We start from the raw sequence: 18,393 nt of genomic DNA, 5'->3' as shown, positions 1-18,393 counted from the left end.
AAATGTTAGTCTGGAGGATGGAAGATGGGTCAGTTGAGCATGTTGTCCCAGCTGGCCCATGTGTCTTAAAATGTATTTTATCTATCATGGATTTATTCTCCCTATTGTGGAGTTTGTGTGTTATATTTTCTATGTCTAACTTCTTTTACTAGTTGAAACTATTCTCCCGGGCTAGTAATGTTTGAGTGCCAATGTCTTAGATTATTGGCAATAGCAGCATTTAAGAGACGTGGGAGAACTTTCTTTTTATAGGTAGACAGTTAATCAGGAATCAGATTTAATAACATTAAGCCTGGTTCATTCTCCATCCCCTCCCCATAATTTCAGAGCACACCTGTGTCACCCATGTCCAGTATGGTGTAGTCAGGGGTGAAGTCCAAAGCAAATAGAATACAGTGCCTCTCGTCAATCCGCAACTCCAACATTGGTCGCTAACTATTTGTAAAGCCTTGTGCTCTCAGTGTTTGCATCTATACCCTATAGATATTACTTTGATTAGTATTTTGCATTTTAGAGCTAAGTGCAGACTGTGTGATGCACAGGAATACACTTCCCCATTACTACTACTTCTTCCTCTTACTTAAATGTCTCCCAGTATGATCTTCTCAACGTACAAGAGGGTGGTATACTTGTGATATGATCTTTTGGAGGGTCATAAAAGGATTTTTCTAATCTTGTGGGGGTTCTAAATAGTAACTGGTGTAAGACTATGTATAAAATTTGGGGATTCCATCAGCTGGGATGTAATGGCCTGGTACAGCGAGATCTGTAGCCTTCAGTGTTTTACATCAAGGGCTGAGGATCACTGAAACCCTTTCAATGAGATTTAAAAGCCCAATCTAACACCCAGCACCCTGGGAGGAGGGATAGGTGAGAGATAGGGCATGTAATTGGACCCACTGTTTATGATCTTGTTTGGTGCACCAGTACACTATTTTAGACAGATTAAAAGCTTGACAGTAAGTGAGAAAATCTGGTATCGTAAGGCTGCCACAATTGGGGGGTTTTTACCAACATCTTTCTTTTCAGTCTGGTATGATTATTTCCCCAAATAAATTTAGTTCATATGGTCTGGAGAAATTTTTTTCTCTTTTAAGTATGTTAATTCTGCCTCTCCAGGTAAAATACATAGGTTTCTGAGTAAAAGGACAAAATTATACTGGTAGATTTTAGGGCCTTAGGGGATCGAAGATCCCCATATAATTTTTGATATTTCATATCTGCCATTTGAAGGGGACAGATTGCTCTATATTTTATTTTCTAGTGTAGTATTAAGTTTCAAACCTTGGCTTAAAGAGGTGAATGACTTCATGAGATTTGGTAGTGAGATTGTGGGATCTGCAGTGTATAATATCAAATCATCTGCAAAAAGCTAGCCATCTTAAATTACTTTTCAGCGATCATGAGTCCCGTAACATTTTGGCATTTTCTACTGGCATTTGCCAGGTGCTCTATACTAAGGATGTGTAGCAAGGCGGGCATCCTGCATTGTGCTATTGGAACTCCAGAATAGGTCTGATAGGGAGCCAGTGATTTTCATTATAGCTTTTCAGAAGTTGTAGAGGGCAAATGTTTTTAGAAATAAGGATTCTTCAAGACCAATGCCTCTAAATACCCCTAAGGCCCACTGTCAAATGCTTATTCTGCATCTGTGAATTATCTTCTGGGGAGTAATTAGTTGCAAAGTCATCTGTAGGGGTTGAAGTGTAGTTTACAATCTGGACCTAAAAGATTGAGTTTTCGCGCCCGCTGTCCCTTAGAGGCTGAACCCAATATTCAGGACTTCCACTTGATCGGACATGAAGATCTTGTCAATTGAGGAATAAAGTTAATACGTGTATAATGTCATGTTACATTAACCAACCAGTTCAGATAGTGGGGCAGTAAGGGCTTGAGTAAAAAGTATAATCTGATTTATCAGTATATAAAGCATGCCAGGCATCCACTAGGTGCAAAGTGCAGAGTCCCTAGTTGGCTCAAAAGCTATGTTCAAGGCACTTTCAGCTAAAATAAAACACGCTTGACCATGATTAGGCACCTAGGGGTATATTTACTAAACTGTAGGTTTGGAAAAACAGAGATGTTACCTATAGCAACCAATCCGATTCTAGCTGTCATTTATTTAGTGCATTCTACAAAATGACAGCTAGAATCTGATTGGTTGCTATAGGCAACATCTACACTTTTTCAAACCCACAGATTAGTAAATATACCCCCTAGACATTTGCAAGTGTCACTTTGGAGAGGATCCTGCCTTCCCACACCTTCCTCATCTCTCAGTTCCACCTCTTACTCACAGAGTTATTCAAAACAATAGATACTCTGGCAGTTTTTGTTAGGATTACAACAATACCAGCTTACCAGTGTAAAATATTGGTAATTTTCCTGAATAAAATTTATTTACTGCACAAATAAAACCCGTATTTTATCACTATTTAATAGCCTCAAATTGTTGACCTATTCTCAAATTCTTTTACATTATGTAAGATGTAAACTTGATGTGGGATGCCATGGTGGTGGTACAAAGAGAAAGCATATGACAATCTTACCAAGTTTAGTCATTTCATCTAAGAGAGCATGTAAGGTGGATTGTGAGTGGTGGAGAAGGGGTATAGTAGGGCAAAGCCCAGAGCATATACTGACTGCTGTACAGGAGCCACTTTCACAGAGCCCCACCTTGGGACTCTGGCTGTGAAAGTTACAATAACACCTCCTTTTTGGGAGGGCGGGGGGAGAAGGGAGGACTTTGGTAAGGCATCAAAGAACATGAGCCACACAGAGGACTCCTTATCCCAATTTCACAAGCAAACTGTGGTGCACTTTTCAGCATTATCTGATCAAAATGATGACCTCCAAATGGTCAGAGAATAATTCACATAAATTCAGAGGCTAATCCACTTCAACATATATAGTCGTGGCCAAAAATATTGGCACCCTTGCACTTCTTTCCAATTGCTCACCATTTCCTCTAAACATAATTAATGAAATGAACAACAGTATTTGGTCTTTACAATTCTTTCTCTGATAATATTACATAACCTTTTTAATTTAATACTATATATCCTTTTACATCAGATAATGAAAACAAAACATTAACACATTTATTGAAGCACTAAATGTAATTTTTGGTAGCTCAGCTGCTTCTTATAGTATCTACTGACCATTTGGTCCACTCTTCCTGTACAAACTGCTGCAGTTCTCCCAGATCTGAAATGTGTCTTCTCCCAACTGCTGTTTTCAGATCTCTACACAGGTTGTCTGGGATTTACATCTGGACTCATTGCTTCAGAACACTCCAGCGTCTTGTCTTGAAACATTTCTTTTTGAAGTGTGTTTGTGGTCCCTGTCCTGCTGGAAGACCTATGATTTTTGATGGAGACCCAGCTTCCTGACATTGGGTTCAGCATTGCACTCCAAAATGCTCTGATAATAATCAGATTTCATGATGTAATGCACATGTCCAAGGCACCAGTGTTAGATGCAACTCAACAACCCCAACTTATCACTGAACCTCCTCCATGTTTGACTGTAGGGAAGGTGTTCTTTTCTTTGAGAGCTTTGTTTTGCTTTCTGTAAATATAGGAATAATGGGCTTTACCAAAAAGCTCTAATTTGGTCTCATCTGTCCACAGGACATTCTCTCAGAAGAAATTTGGCTTGTTCTGGTGTGTTTGGTAAACTCCAGTCAAGCTTTCTTATGTGTCGCTCCCTCAACAGTGGGACGCTTCTCGACCTCTCACCATATAACCCCCTTTCATTGAGCTGCCAATGGGTGTTGCTAGTTGAAACGGTCATACCTTGTAACTGAAGGACAGCTTGAATCTGTTTGGCAGTTGACCAAGGTACTTTCTCCACCATTTGAACAATCCTGCGCTGCAAATTTTGATCATGTTTTCTATCTTACCCATGTCCAGGGAGCCTGGCTACAGTGCCATGGACCTTAAACTTTCTAATAACATCACTTATGGTGGAAGCAGGAATATCAGTCTCTGGAGATGGATTTGTATTCTTGATATTGTCCATGCTTTGATATAATCTTCTGTCTGATCTCCCCTGACTATTCTCTGGCTTTCTTTCTTTTCTCCATGTTCATTGCAGTACACAAAGTAAAACAAAACAGGAAAATAATCCTTTTTCGCTTTTCAAGCCCGTTTAATAAGTAATTTTAAAATTGCAGCCATCTGCTACTTAACACAGGTAAATACAGTTCCAACATTAAGGAGAATCATCTGCTGAAAATATAATTATTTCTATCTACTTCTAAAATATGCCAATAATCTTGTCCAGCCCATTTAAGGATTTGTGTGAAGTAAGCTTTGACTTAATAACATGGCCTGATTAATACCATGGCCCGTTCCAACCCCCCCCCAAATTATTAAAGGAAAGTTCAGGAGTATTTATCAGCAAACAAATGTAGACAGATGCTCTTACCTGTTCTTGCTGTTCTTTCTTGCTTGTTCTTGCAGCTTTGTTGTCATTTAGCTATCTATCTTCTGGAAAGTTGTGGTCCTGTTTTAAAAAATCTGCAAACATTACAAACCCCCAATGATTAGGATCTTTAGAGAGCATCCTCCTGAACGCCACACATTACAGATATACCTCCCACAAGCGGCCAATTCTTGCCCCCCGCCCCCCCCAGCCATTTCATCACACAGCAGTGGCCAATTCATGACTCCCCTGCAGGGTTGGGTACGGTTTCTCGATTGCCAAAAATCCGACACCCATGAGCCCTACAAATAAAAAATGAATGTCTTAAAAACTGATCTAAATATTAATAGACTTGCCTGAAAACCGACTCTGCAGATCACGGATGGAGCAGCATGATGACAGCAAAGGATTTTGGGTTAAGTGTTTAAACACTTAACCTGCAGGGTCCCGACATTGCCGCTTTAAATTAACATTAATAGAACACGCAGTGACACAAAACTGTAGTGCCTGACAGCTCTTCATTCGAAATCACTTGCGGTCATCATGCTGCTCCATCGGTGATCTGCACAGTCAGTTTTCAGGTAAGTCTATTAATATTTATATCTGTTTTAATACATTCGTTTTTTTTATTATTAGAGCTCGTGGGTATCGTTATTGGGGTAATCGTGTTATCAATTACCACTGCCCCTGTACACTGTCCCCCTTACACCACACACACTCTGTCCCCCCTTTCTACACGCTGCCCCGCTCAAAACACACACTTTGTCCCCACTTTCTGCATAAATACACTTTGTCCACCCTGCATAACACAAATCTACTTACCTGTTTTCTTGCTTCCACCGGCAGTCAGTTCCTCTCACTGCAGCTCCTCACTGACACAGTCGGGACGTGATGAAGACATCACGCCTGACAGCCAGTGAGGAGGGGGAGGGAGGACAGGGGAGGAGGGAGGGGCGCCTCCGTATGAACATAATCAATAGTAAAAAAGAAAAAAGTGTAAAAAATAAAATCTTAAATGCTGCCGGTGCTGTCCCAGCGCCCTAGGCTGCAGCTTGATCAGCCTATTGGTTGATCAGTCGCTGCTTAATACATTTTTCTCGTATCTGTATTTTATTTAACTGCAAACCTAATAAATACATATGTGGATGCCAAAATATATTTTAATTTTCTTAAAGAAATGGTGCATAATTAAAAAAAATAAAGACTGAAAGGGTTCCAATATTTTGGCAACGACTGCATGCATGTCAAGCACAAGTTATGAATTGAAATCACAGCAGAGGTGTTTGAGCAGCCCATATGCCCTCCAATATCCCTTTAGCAGTTTTTTCTGATAAATATTGGGTTTCTGGGTAAACATTGGGCTTGGTTGCAAATGCTTGCATTTGAAAAGCAGATGGTGGTAGGTAAGGTGATAATTATAGCTAGTTGTATTCAGTCTTTAAAGCACAGAGACCCATTTAGCTGTTAATATTCAGTATGATCTTAAGCAAATGTTCCCTGCTGTCTGTTTCTACTTAATCTGACATAAGTTGGTGGTCTATGGGGTCTGTATTTAAGGTTGCAGTGTCCTCCATAATTTTGTGTCCATTTTACATTGGTACATCTGTCAGTCATGATGAGCTGGAGAGTGAACCTTGTCCCCTTCTCGGAATAAATCGCATTTTAATTGTAACTTCGTCAATAGTTCCAGTTTACTGCAAAATGAGTTTGTGTCTGAGAGGCCTCTTAAGATAGCTGACCTGCCTTCTTTATAAGCCAGTGGTTCCCAAACTGTGCGCCTAGGCTCCCTTGGAGATCTCACATGGGTGCCTCGGCCAGGGCTGGTGGTAAGCAAGGCGGGGGACTACTTGGTAATTATTTTGGATTAGGGGTGCCTTGAAAACATTTTGGACACCCTATGGGTGCCTTGAACTGAAAAAAGTTTGGAATTCACTGTTCTAAGCAATGATGGTGAAGGAGAAACTCCCATCTATAGGTAGTTCCATATTGACATAGCAATTCAGTTAAAGGCTTAACGGTCTTTTGCTCAATGGTCAACTTATCTAAGTCTGTAGTTTGTCTCCATTCATGAATTTTATTGCCTTCATTTCTTTTTCATTCAGCATTATCTCGTGTTTTAATGGGAAGTCAGACAGCAAGTAACAACTATAGGTGTGTGTCCCAGTGCTTAAGTGATAACAATATTATTATTATTAATAATAATAATAATAATAATAATAATAAGTGCTCGGTTGTCTATATCAAAACCAGGTGTGTTATCTTGTCTGTTAAGGATCATATTAACGCTTCTTTATCCTGATATTGGACCTCTGGCCCTTGTTAATCCAAATCTTCAATATGTTTGTAGGGTATATATCACAAATCTGCTGTGTAACTCCATCTTTGAGCAGGTCTGGTTATGCAGAATGCTGAGAACTTATGTCATCTAGGGCCTATCTCACGCTTTCTCCATGTCTGGCCTAATAGCTGTGATTCCTGGCTCTTTCAGTAAGCCTTGGGCTAAATGCAGCTTTAATATCTGGCTTGGTTGATAAGTGTCTAAGTTCAGCATTTCTTCAAGTGAGAAAGTAGCGGAGAGAGTTTATAGTCGGGATGTCAATTATACCCTGGTTTCTGGTGTTTTGTGGCCCATTGTGTGTGGTGCTTGAATTAAGAAAGCTTTTAGGGACCTAGTGCATGAGATACATGCTTAAGTGGCCACCTTGCCTTGTACTGAAGCCACATTACCCCTCTATAGTCCGTTCTAACCAGGAACAAACTACTTTATACATTAACAACAAAAGAACGGTTTACTATTACCTTAGTCTTTGACAACATAAATAAAAAAATAACTGCTTGTTTACTAAATTCTTCATTTGTATAGAGTGCTAGTTTCTAGCATGATATATAATTTTCCATGGATTGTAGAATCAGAATATGTTAACTATTTTCAAATGTCCATTTTAAGTACTGTCAGCAGATTGCATTGCCTCACACTGCTGCCTGCTCTTTGTAGCAAGTGAGAAATGTCAGAGTTGAAGATGCCTTTGTTTCTAGCCATTTTGTTTGTCTTTATTAACATTTATTTATATAGTGCCAGCATAGAGTAATAATGAAACAATCCTGGGTATTAGCAAACAGACAAAGATACCAGAGGGCCCTGCTTGCAAGATTTCAATTTACAGGAAAATGCATAAAGTACTTATTCAGTTTGGGCTTAGGTTTCTTTTTGGCCCATTATTTTCTGAGTATTTGTGTGGTTTTTTTTTTGTGCAGAACTCTTTAATGCAAATTAAAATAACTTTTACAGGTAATGACTTTTCCCTCATGTTTGCACCATTGTTATATTCTTCAATTCAAATGGATTGCATATTTATTAAACACTGTGCTGAAACTTTCAATATTTCACATTCCACAAACATTGTTTTTACACTTTTATCTATATCAAAGGACTTTGACCTGGTCTCGAATGAACAAATGACTGGAGCAAAGCGTGGTGGGCCCATCATTGTCCCCACTGCAGGAGAGGAACTACCATACCAACCAAGGCATATTATTAAAGAACTTTCAAGGAAAAGCAGTGGTATTTCTTTAGAAGATGAATGTAACAAAAGACCAACATTTTTGGATGTGCCAAAGAAAGACCTTAAGAGAGACCGGAATAGCTCCTTTCAACAGACTCAGGGTGATACAGACAAGCCCTCATGCTTTTACTTGAACAGTGATGTTTTAAGAGATCTTGACAGACTCTCTATACAGAAGTCTTCAGCCAACAACCATTGCAAAAATGGATGTGTACCCACTAAAGACAAGTCCAATGTTTTATCTCATTCCGGCAGTATGTCTGCACAGAATTCCTCATGTGGTAACAAGTTGTTTGAAAAGCATTCAGTGAATCTTGGACCATTATGCTGCTCTGGAGTCTTGCCTGATGATGATGATGAAGACACAAGTCCTTTAGATGGACTGGCATTGCAGGGAATGCTAGACACTGAAAACTTATTGCCCCTCCATGACCCAGAGCTGTACTTAGAAATTGTGAAAAATACCAAATCAGTGCCAGAATACTCAGATGTGGCGTATCCAGACTACTTTGGCCATGTGCCGCCTTTTTTCAAAGAGCCTATATTAGAAAGACCTTATGGTGTACAAAGGTGAGTTAAGATTTATGTATTCACAAAGTGCTATTTAAATAATTTCAGTTTTGAAGGTAAAACTAACTATTAGTTACCTAGTTGTTACTATAACAGCAAAAGAGACTATTAGTGCAGAAACAGCTGACTTCTCTCTTTTCTCATGGTTGTACACGGTATACATACATATGTCATGCCTACAGTATACATTGTACAAGCATTTTATGCCATGTGAAATAAAGCAATTTTGTTCATTTATTACATATGGGGCTTTAAATACCGTCTTACTAACGTTTTATATGTAAAGCTTACATATCCACCTAATAGCAAAGTACTTAAAAAGCTGTGTTGACTAGTTATAGACCCTTTCATTGAAAAATACAAATACCATATGACCATTAAGTAAACTCTAGTATAAACTATATATTAAGATGAAAATGTGACAGGTTTCTTCAGATCATCCATGCAGACATTTTTGAGCACATGGTTAAAATTACTATTACTCTCTGAACTAGGTTATTACACCAACCTGGATCCTACTTCATCAATACGGATTGGGTGACTCAATAGATAAAGACACTAAGACTTTTTAAATGTGTTGTATAATGTATAATTTCACATAAGGTGACCTTACATGTGAGATACATCAAATAATACAAAAAGGACAACTTGCATATTATTAAATATTTTGTATTAATACCCCTGTCTGAAAACAAAATGTGATTTATAGTGGCTACACAACTTGAACTTGTACAATAATGTTAATCTAAACCAGAGGTGCTTAAACCCTACTAACAGGTCATGTTTTCAGGATTTCTGTCTGTAGAAACAGGTGGAATAATTACTGTCCTAGAATATAGATTAACTCACTTGTGCATGATATCCTGAAAACATAAACTGTTGGTAGTTCTTGAAGACTGTAAAACCCTTTGATATGTAATTCAACAACACATAGGCATGCTTTAGCTATCTGCATTTTTAAAGTTGTTGTCATGCCTTCTCCCTTATTGTGTAACAGCATTGTTGGTAAACCTCAAAGTCTGAACATACACAAAGGGTTCTATCCTGTTTGAGTTTATAAACAATTTTTTTTGTGATCATTTCCACAGGACAAAAATATCTCAAGATGTTGAAAGAATGATTCATCCTAATGATATAATAGATCGGGTGATTTATGATCTTGATAATCCCAGGTAAATCACTTATACAATATGATCACTGAAAAAACATACTACATACAACATAAGTATTTGGCTACAGAAAAGAATATTACAGCACAGATTACGTTCTCCTTAAATATACTGAAATTACAAAATCCAGTCTTTGGCTGTAATGCAAACAAAAGTAGAAAATTGTCATTCTCCAATTATAAAGCATTTTTATTTTTTTAAACATATAAATGAAAGATATGTAAAAATGGAAATAAAAAAACGTAGATTTAAAATAGTCTATTTGCACAGTCCAGATTGTGATTGTTAACTAACCTGCAGTACAACAGTTTATATCATTCTGCTACAAATACAATAACCAGCTACTTAATGTATGTTCTGTAATATGACTAATTAATGACAAATATTCATTTTAAAACCCCAAATAAATGTAAACTTCAATACCTTCATTAATAAATTTACCCTTTAATATGGACTAATTTTTTTTTTAAGGTTTCCAGTTTTTGGAATGCTGTGGTATATTTTCAAATTTAATTAACTAAATTATAAGCTAAGATAAATTATTTTAAATTCTACCCTGCAACTGCATAACCATACAATAGCATAAAAGAAAGTTTCAACTCTGTGAACTGTAGTTTGTGTGTTTCATTGTTACCTATTGGTTCGCCACTTTCATTATAGAACTGTAGAGGGTTTGTACGTCATGCAGTATTTTTTTTATGCTGGTTGAGAGTAATTATAGTTATCTTTACATCAATCTTTGTATGTTCGGTGGGAATAAAAGTAGCTAGCAGTAAAATGAATGCGTGTATTCATGAATTAAGGTCCCTTTCCTTTTTTTAATGCACTGCAGCTGCTCCATACCAGATGAGAGTGACGTTCTCAAGTTCAACTCAAAGTTTGAATCTGGAAACCTGCGGAAGGTCATTCAGATTAGAAAGTAAGACAGCCCTTCATTCCTCCCGCTTCCAGAAGTCTATTCAAAATGTCAAAAACTGCATGTGTCATTTATATTCCAGAAATGAATATGATCTCATCTTGAACTCGGATATAAACAGCAATCATTACCATCAGTGGTTTTATTTTGAAGTGAGTGGAATGAGGACCGGAACTGCTTATCGCTTCAACATCATCAATTGTGAAAAGTCCAACAGTCAGTTCAATTATGGTAAGGCCAGGAGTGAGACTTGTATAACACTAGCAAATGGGAATGGGATCGGTCAACTGAACTTGTATATTGCGTGTCTCTGCAATGTAAATAGAGGATTGTAGTTCTTCAAGCCAGAAATCATATAATGTATTTTTACCTACTCATAACATTAGGATATAGAACAAAATGTTATTATGAATTACAAATTCATCACACTGTGACTTGCCTAACTGGAGATGAGTGTTTATAAACTAACTTTCTATTGCTTATTTACTAGCATCACTCATAGGTGCAAATGTGCTTTACCCCAGCAACCATTTGCTTTCATTATATAGCTTTCGGTAGATGGGTATATCACATTGCTGATTGGTTGCTATGGGTTACTGCACATTTAAGCATCGAAACTAAATGTACCTTGCTGTGTGTGTTCTATTATGGTACTGCCACTTTTATACATACACCCCTCTTACCTTCCAATTTTTGGAGACGGGACATGATCATGTCACAATGTGTACACAGCAGATCAGTAGTAAACAGGACATACCCCTTATGTCACGACTGCCCCGCCTAAATCAGGACAGTTGGGAGGTTTCCATATATGTGAATGTCACCAATCACATTTATATATTTTATGTTTTGTGGCTCTTTGAGCAGACCATTCCCAGTGACTTCTTTTTAGTGGACAGCAAAGCGGCAACATTCAGGCATTCCTAAAGGGATGGCTGAAACCTTCTGAGCTCTTCTTAATAGTTGTAATTGATTAAGCAGCTAATAGAAAAAATTTAAATGTAGACATTGCTTCTCTAATTATGGTGTGAGCAACAATCCCTCTCATCCGTTCTGATTTTCATGGGACAGTCCCAGTTTCTAGAGATCATAATAGGCATGGACTGCCATGGTATTGTGGGAAGGGGGTGTGAAATGTGCTGATCTGGGTAGATAATGGACATGTCTTATTTTGTCATGTTGTTACAATCTGGAAAATTTAAATTGTTATAGAAATATGGAAATTTCCATTTGTTAATATTGGCTTATTTATTTAGTAACCTAATAATAACATGGACTTATATGTGTTTTGTGTACTAGGTATGCAGCCACTTATGTATTCTGTGCAGGAAGCGTTGGTTTCCCGGCCTTGGTGGATACGTGTTGGAACAGATATATGTTATTACAAGTAAGCGCATAATTCCAATTTGTAGATGTGAATGGTCTTCAGCTCTATTTAGCTCCTTATATGCTTTTGTAAATGTTCATGTGTATACAGCCTAGGGGTCCATTTGTGTTATAATAGGAATGTATTGGAAAGGAACATGCGAACATGAGCGAGAAAGCCCATGATGTAGAACATACTCAAAGTGGAGATTCAACAGTTTGTTGGGCCCCCTTTCAAGATAAGAGTCCATAGAATCTCCTCCAGGTATCCCCCTCCCCTTACTCTGAAATTATGGGCAACGCATCCCAGAGTTGGGACACCCATTGGACTTCTGTCTCGTGGTAGGCTCCATAGTGGTAGAAGCTCCAGTTTGTTTGTTTCATGTACCCTGGACATAAAAAATTTGATAGCCAAGGTTGAGCAGTTAGGTCCGCACTTAATGAACAATGTCAAATATTTAGATAACATAACACTTTAGGGCAGTTCAGAACTAAAATAAATCAATACTTTTTACACTGATTTCATGTTACACATACAGATTGGTGCAATCTGAAATAACTTTACTATTGTTGTGCTGGATTGTCAGTTTTTAAATAGGTAAAAAAAAAACTGACAGACCTGTTCTGTTCTTGATTTTACAGCAGAAAGCCCTTTGGGATTTTTAGATGAGGGTATATTTTTTGGTGGTGTGAATACAACATACTTACTGACTTCTGAGATCTGCCGCCCATGTCCTTGAGGCGTGGCCATGCGAATCACGTCATTAGATTGTAAGCTTGCGAGCAGGGCCCTCTTACCTCTCTGTACCTATGTATTACCTAGTATTGTTTTATTACGGTTTGTTCCCAATTGTAAAGCGCTATGGAGTCTGCTTGCGCTATATAAATAAATGATGATGATGATAGGTCCTGCACGCAGTTAAACTTTACAGATTTTGCTATTGTGCACATCTAGTGTTAATAAAAAATAAATTATAATAATAATATCTGTAAAGTGTCAACATATTACTTTGCACGTATATTGGGTGAATCATGGTTGCAGTGGGGGTTTATACGGTGATATGCCATACTGCCACTTCTACTGCCTTCATTGTAAAACTAAAATTCCATTCACTTACATTCTCATTACGTTTTATATACCGTCACTTTTAAATTTCTACTTCCACCACTGGGGGGAATCATGATACAAATGAAATAATTAACATACTATGGAATAAAACAGTCTTTAGTAGTCGGTTATCTGGTTTTAAAGCTGACCTTATAGACAGGGGCGGGCCGGGCAGGGGGTCATCGGCCCCCGGGCCGCTCAGAATCACGGCTGTTAGGGCTGCCCGCCCGCCTGAAGTAATATAAATGTGATGTGGCCGCATCACATGACACGTGATGCGGCCGCGTCATTGATGACGCGGCCGTATCACGTGTCATGTGATGTGGCGGCGTGTGCCCCCCAGGCTGACGTCCGTCAGCCCGCGCCTGCTTATAGAGTACATTTATCAATGCCGGTGTAAATTAGTGTTTCTGTCATCAAAATTGTTTGGTTTCACTTTGCCCACTCTGCTAATGTGGTTACTGCTGGCGTTATTTTGCTTTTCTATTGGAGTATCTAGCACCAGCTTTAACAGTAATAATGGACTGAAAGAAATAATTTATTGATGCAATAAATAATTTTTCCCAGATTGGAGCTTGTTAAAATGAATGTGTATTTTGTATCACCCCAAGAAAAAGAAGCAACATTATGGTGGGACGTCTACTAGATATATTATAACTTATATTAAATGTTCCAAAAATACATTATATAATATACACATCAAAGGAAAGGAAAGAGCACAATATTGTGTAGTAGTTAATACATCAAATAGTATCCTTAAACACACACACACTTATTTAGAATCTCTGTGACAGCAAATATTTTTAAGAGCAACCGTATAGATTCAGCTAGGAATGGATCTGTGTATTGTCTTCAAATAAATATTGAAATATCCAATGGTATGTTGAAAGAATGTGAAAAACAATATCTATATTCAGTCACAAGCACATAGAAAAAATATAAATTCAGACACCATACTGAATAGAATATAGTTGAGTACTGTTATTTATATATGATGCAGGTTTATTTTGTTATATAACAGCAATAATGATGTTTCTGTGTTTTTATAGAAATCATTTCTCTAGAAGTTCCATAGCTACTGGTGGTCAGAAGGGAAAGTCTTACTACACCTTGACATTCACGGTCATGTTTTCACACAAAGATGATGTCTGTTATTTTGCTTATCACTATCCCTATACATATTCCACGTTAAAGGTAAGAATCTCAGCATCCCCATACAAAAATTAAAAAACTGTATGAAAAATCCTCAATTTACAAAGCGCTTTAAAGCAGACCTGTCATCTACACATTTAACTGATATCTGGACAGACCCTATATCAATAAATATATATTATATCTATTGACTTGCAACTTTATAGTTTTTATACTATTTAAATGTCTGTGAATTTGACCATTTTAGGGAAATAGATGTACAATGTAATTGCTAAAGAGAGTATTGAACCTACAATACATACAATGTACTGACAGGACAGCAATGATCACTGTGCTATCTTCAAAGTCTAGGAAGTGATCCTGATTGAATGTTCACATGGTGTCACAAGTTGCCATTTTTAGTCCACTCTGAAAGCTAATTTAAATAATGCCTACGCTAAGGAACCAGGAAATAGAAGGCAAAACGGGATGGGCATGGTGTTAAGACTTATTAAGACTGGTATGAGTGTTAATAACTTTAAATTACAATTAGGTTGTTATTAAGGCTGTGCTATTGATGATTAGTTTTTATTTTTCTTCAAAACTGCAGGACAAATTCCCTAATAGCTGTAAACTGCTGGTTACATTTAATAAGATTAGGTAACGGTTTGGATACAAATGTATTAATATTGTGCTTCAGTCTAGTTTAGGGTTGTTACTTAAGTATTTTTGCCTTTCCGACCCCACTCTTGAAGAGTGGAATAAATATCAATAACAATACTTACATTTATCTCCGTGCTGGCTGCAATGCCTGGAACACTGCAGACAGCATTGCTGCTTATTCCTTCATGTGAAGGCATTGGCAGATTACTACTCTCCCATATATTACAGTTCAGAGAGAGAGAATTAATCATAAAAAGTCATTATAGAACACTTTAAAGATGGTTGTTCACAGCATTATGAAAAGCTGTATTTGTGATTTACTTTTAATTTAAACGCTGCTTGACCACTTAAGGAATATAATTTACTAACCTGCTGTAGCTCTCGGTGTGTTACATTTCCCATGGCTCTGTGGTTCTGTAGTACAGAACTGTCAAATCAGCTAAGCCAACCATCTTTAAATGGTGGCGCAGGAGGACCAATCTCAATGATGACCCACAGTAAACTCTTCTGATTATTCCACGCACTCAATTCCCCCCAATTTCTGACTGGTGCTGTGAGAGAAACAGAATCTCTGGGGAAAAAGTAGCCGCACGGAGCAGCCCTTGGGCCTATAGGTAGAAGAAGGGCTTATGTTGGTAAAATATTTTCTTAGGTGGTAGTGCAAGCTTAAGATGTGATTTCTTCATTGCAGTATAGACAGATAGGGTGATAATATTGTGTTTTGTATTTTGTTCTCCCAAAGATGCACCTTGAAAAACTGGAGTCTCTACACAACCCCCAACAGATCTATTATCGCCATGATGTATTATGTGAGACTTTGGCTGGAAACGGGTGCCCAGTTGTCACCATAACCGCTATGCCAGAGTCCAATTACTATGAGCATGTCTATCAGTTTCGTGAGTAGACCCTTTCCAAATAATTTTAAATTTGTTCTTCAGTCACTCAGCAGATCGCCTTTCATTCTTATAGAGTTTCCTTTTAAGAGTACAGATTGTTTTAGTTTTGTTTAGATTGGTTCAATTTCAGAAATAAATGATTGGGCTTTTAATTTAATTCCATTGTACTTTGTCACTCTTATTACTTTTTTTATTTTTTTATTACAATAATATGTTTATTAGATTAAACGTTAGAATGCATGAGAGCTTGAGTTCAAGAATTACTTGTGTCATTGTGGTAACTAAAGTGCCCTGGTGCAGATTTTGCGCTGGGCACCCTATAACCACCATGGACATAGAGGTGCCTGTGTTCTCTGCAATTAAGTACACATGGGACAGTACCGTTACACACACTCAGATATATATTCATTTATTTATAACAATATCATTTGAGACTATTACTGGAGATTTATGGGTTTGAACATACATTACCAGATGCTCTAAACGTGCTGACCAGACAAGTGGGCTACAATGCAATATTTGAAATGTGGGCAATGTCCTATGATCAAGCTATGTACTAGACCCGTGAATAAGCCAGTGTGCAGTTAATGGGATGCTGTGTTTGTGTCTGCACTAGGAAACCGGCCCTACATCTTCCTCACATCCAGGGTTCATCCTGGAGAGACCAACGCGAGCTGGGTAATGAAAGGGACACTGGAGTTTCTCATGGGACATAGCCATACTGCACAGAACCTCAGAGAATCTTATATATTTAAAATTGTTCCTATGCTGAACCCTGATGGTGTCATCAATGGAAAGTAAGTAAAATAAACGTTTTAGTTTATAGAGGAATTAATATATGTAGTTCCATGACACATTTTGTAAAATAGATGCTACTTGTTTTTTTTTTCACTTTATTGTGGAATTTGACATGTTGTTTAAGCTACAATTCCTTTACCTGGATTGCACGTTTTCTGTCCTTGTTTGATTGTGAATGTATGCTGTCTTACTGGTCAGGCACACTATAGACTCCAATCATTTTAAGGCCAAGTAGAAATGTGTGATGCAAAGGGAGGATTCAAGTAATTGTGAAGTGACGAGAGGCTCTGGTGCCGTGTGCTCCTGTGCGCACTTCCAGTTATTACGGTAAAGGAAGAATAAGTGGAGAGATTCCAGGCTGGACAAAGCCGCGGAGTTTCATCGCATGAGGCTCCGCCCACCCTTCTCTTTGAAATGAATCTCCCTCTAAATGGCCACGGTGTATAGAATCTATGGCTTATATACTTCGGTGTGAGGGCCAAATGCAATAAAACTGTGTTAGGATCCCATTCTGAGGTAGGTTATCAGTTGTAAAATCAGGATTGTTTTGGGGAAAACAGGGACTCATCAGAAGCCTTGACATGCACATGTAAATCTTGACATCATATGTGCAGCATATTATGTGTGCTCTACTGGTATAAGTTCTTCTTTATGTTGGTATGAAACACTTCTGTATTTGTCAGTGGTGCTTCCTGGATTTCCTGCCCATTTGTAGCGTAATATTAGCCTAACAAAATAGACATATACACTTGTTGCATTTACTTTACGTGTACTTGTGAAACGTGTTTCGTCATACTATTCACCGAGGGAATACTAATGTGCTTTTCCACTATTTTCTAGCCATCGCTGTTCTTTAAGTGGGGAAGATCTTAACAGGCAGTGGCAAAATCCAAATGTGGATTTGCACCCTACAATTTACCACACCAAAGGTCTTCTACAGTATTTGGCATCTATCAAACGAGTACCTCTGGTAAGTTACAGCAGTTTACAGCAGACGGAAACACATTTCTTTTAAAGTTAGCAGCCAGGGCAGGAATTAAAAGCCAGTAATTTTGCAAGAAATAAAAATTGTGGTACATAGATCGTGATGCATAGGATTGCATAGGCAAACCGAGGGGGGGGGGGGGGGGGGGTTTAGTGCCTGGAAACCTCCCTCCAAGCCTGGGGCACTGTATAATTGAGGTGGCTGGATCCTGCCCCCGCTTCACACGGCTCTGCTTGAAAAGGGAGAGCTGTGTGCACCTAACAATAGTGCACGCAGCATTGCCCATGTATATTATGGGGATAGGAAGAGTTGGAGAGCAGCCAAGCACTGTCTATAAATATAGCCACGCCCCCATGCATGCTGGTCACGACGTGGTGTGGAAACCCCCCTCTACAAATCCTGCGTTCGCCCCTGGATTGGGTATGCCCAAAAGTGCCAGCAGCGTCCAACACATATTCCCAGCACAGTAACCCAGTAATGTCCACAATGTGTAGTGCCCAACACTTACCCAGCAACCCCAACATATACGATCAGTGCTCAACACATTATTCAGTAATGGCCAGCATGCATCCCCAACACATAAATCCATCAGACCCAGAATGAACCTGCAATCCTCAGCACATTTACTCAGCAGTGACTGGCAAAACAGTGTCCAACACATAACCCATCTGTGTGCAACATATGTCTGAGCGCAGAACTGTTATTCACCCTTGTTTCCAATGTCCGCATATTTACCCACATGTTCCCAATACACTTATCTGTTACCTGTAGTGGTGGTGAGTATATTTACCCCCTGTCCCC

The 18,393-nt window shown here is 38.4% G+C and overlaps 1 protein-coding gene across 2 annotated transcripts in view; it reads left to right on the top strand.

The window, feature by feature from the left end:
• AGTPBP1 (ATP/GTP binding carboxypeptidase 1) overlaps positions 1–18,393 on the top strand; it is a 126,484-nt gene that overhangs the window by 66,011 nt on the left and 42,080 nt on the right. For both annotated transcript variants that reach the window (XM_075211063.1, XM_075211064.1), the window contains exons 14-22: positions 7,858–8,561; positions 9,650–9,733; positions 10,563–10,649; positions 10,729–10,877; positions 11,946–12,033; positions 14,169–14,313; positions 15,656–15,809; positions 16,426–16,606; positions 17,448–17,577. In XM_075211063.1, coding sequence (XP_075067164.1) covers positions 7,858–8,561; positions 9,650–9,733; positions 10,563–10,649; positions 10,729–10,877; positions 11,946–12,033; positions 14,169–14,313; positions 15,656–15,809; positions 16,426–16,606; positions 17,448–17,577 — 1,722 coding nt within the window. The remainder of the gene's footprint in view (positions 1–7,857; positions 8,562–9,649; positions 9,734–10,562; positions 10,650–10,728; positions 10,878–11,945; positions 12,034–14,168; positions 14,314–15,655; positions 15,810–16,425; positions 16,607–17,447; positions 17,578–18,393) is intronic.

This window comes from Mixophyes fleayi, chromosome 1 (assembly GCF_038048845.1).
Source record: "Mixophyes fleayi isolate aMixFle1 chromosome 1, aMixFle1.hap1, whole genome shotgun sequence".
NCBI lineage: Eukaryota > Metazoa > Chordata > Amphibia > Anura > Limnodynastidae > Mixophyes > Mixophyes fleayi.
Note: the sequence above shows the minus strand (reverse complement) of the source record. Positions and strands in the feature narration are given on the sequence as shown.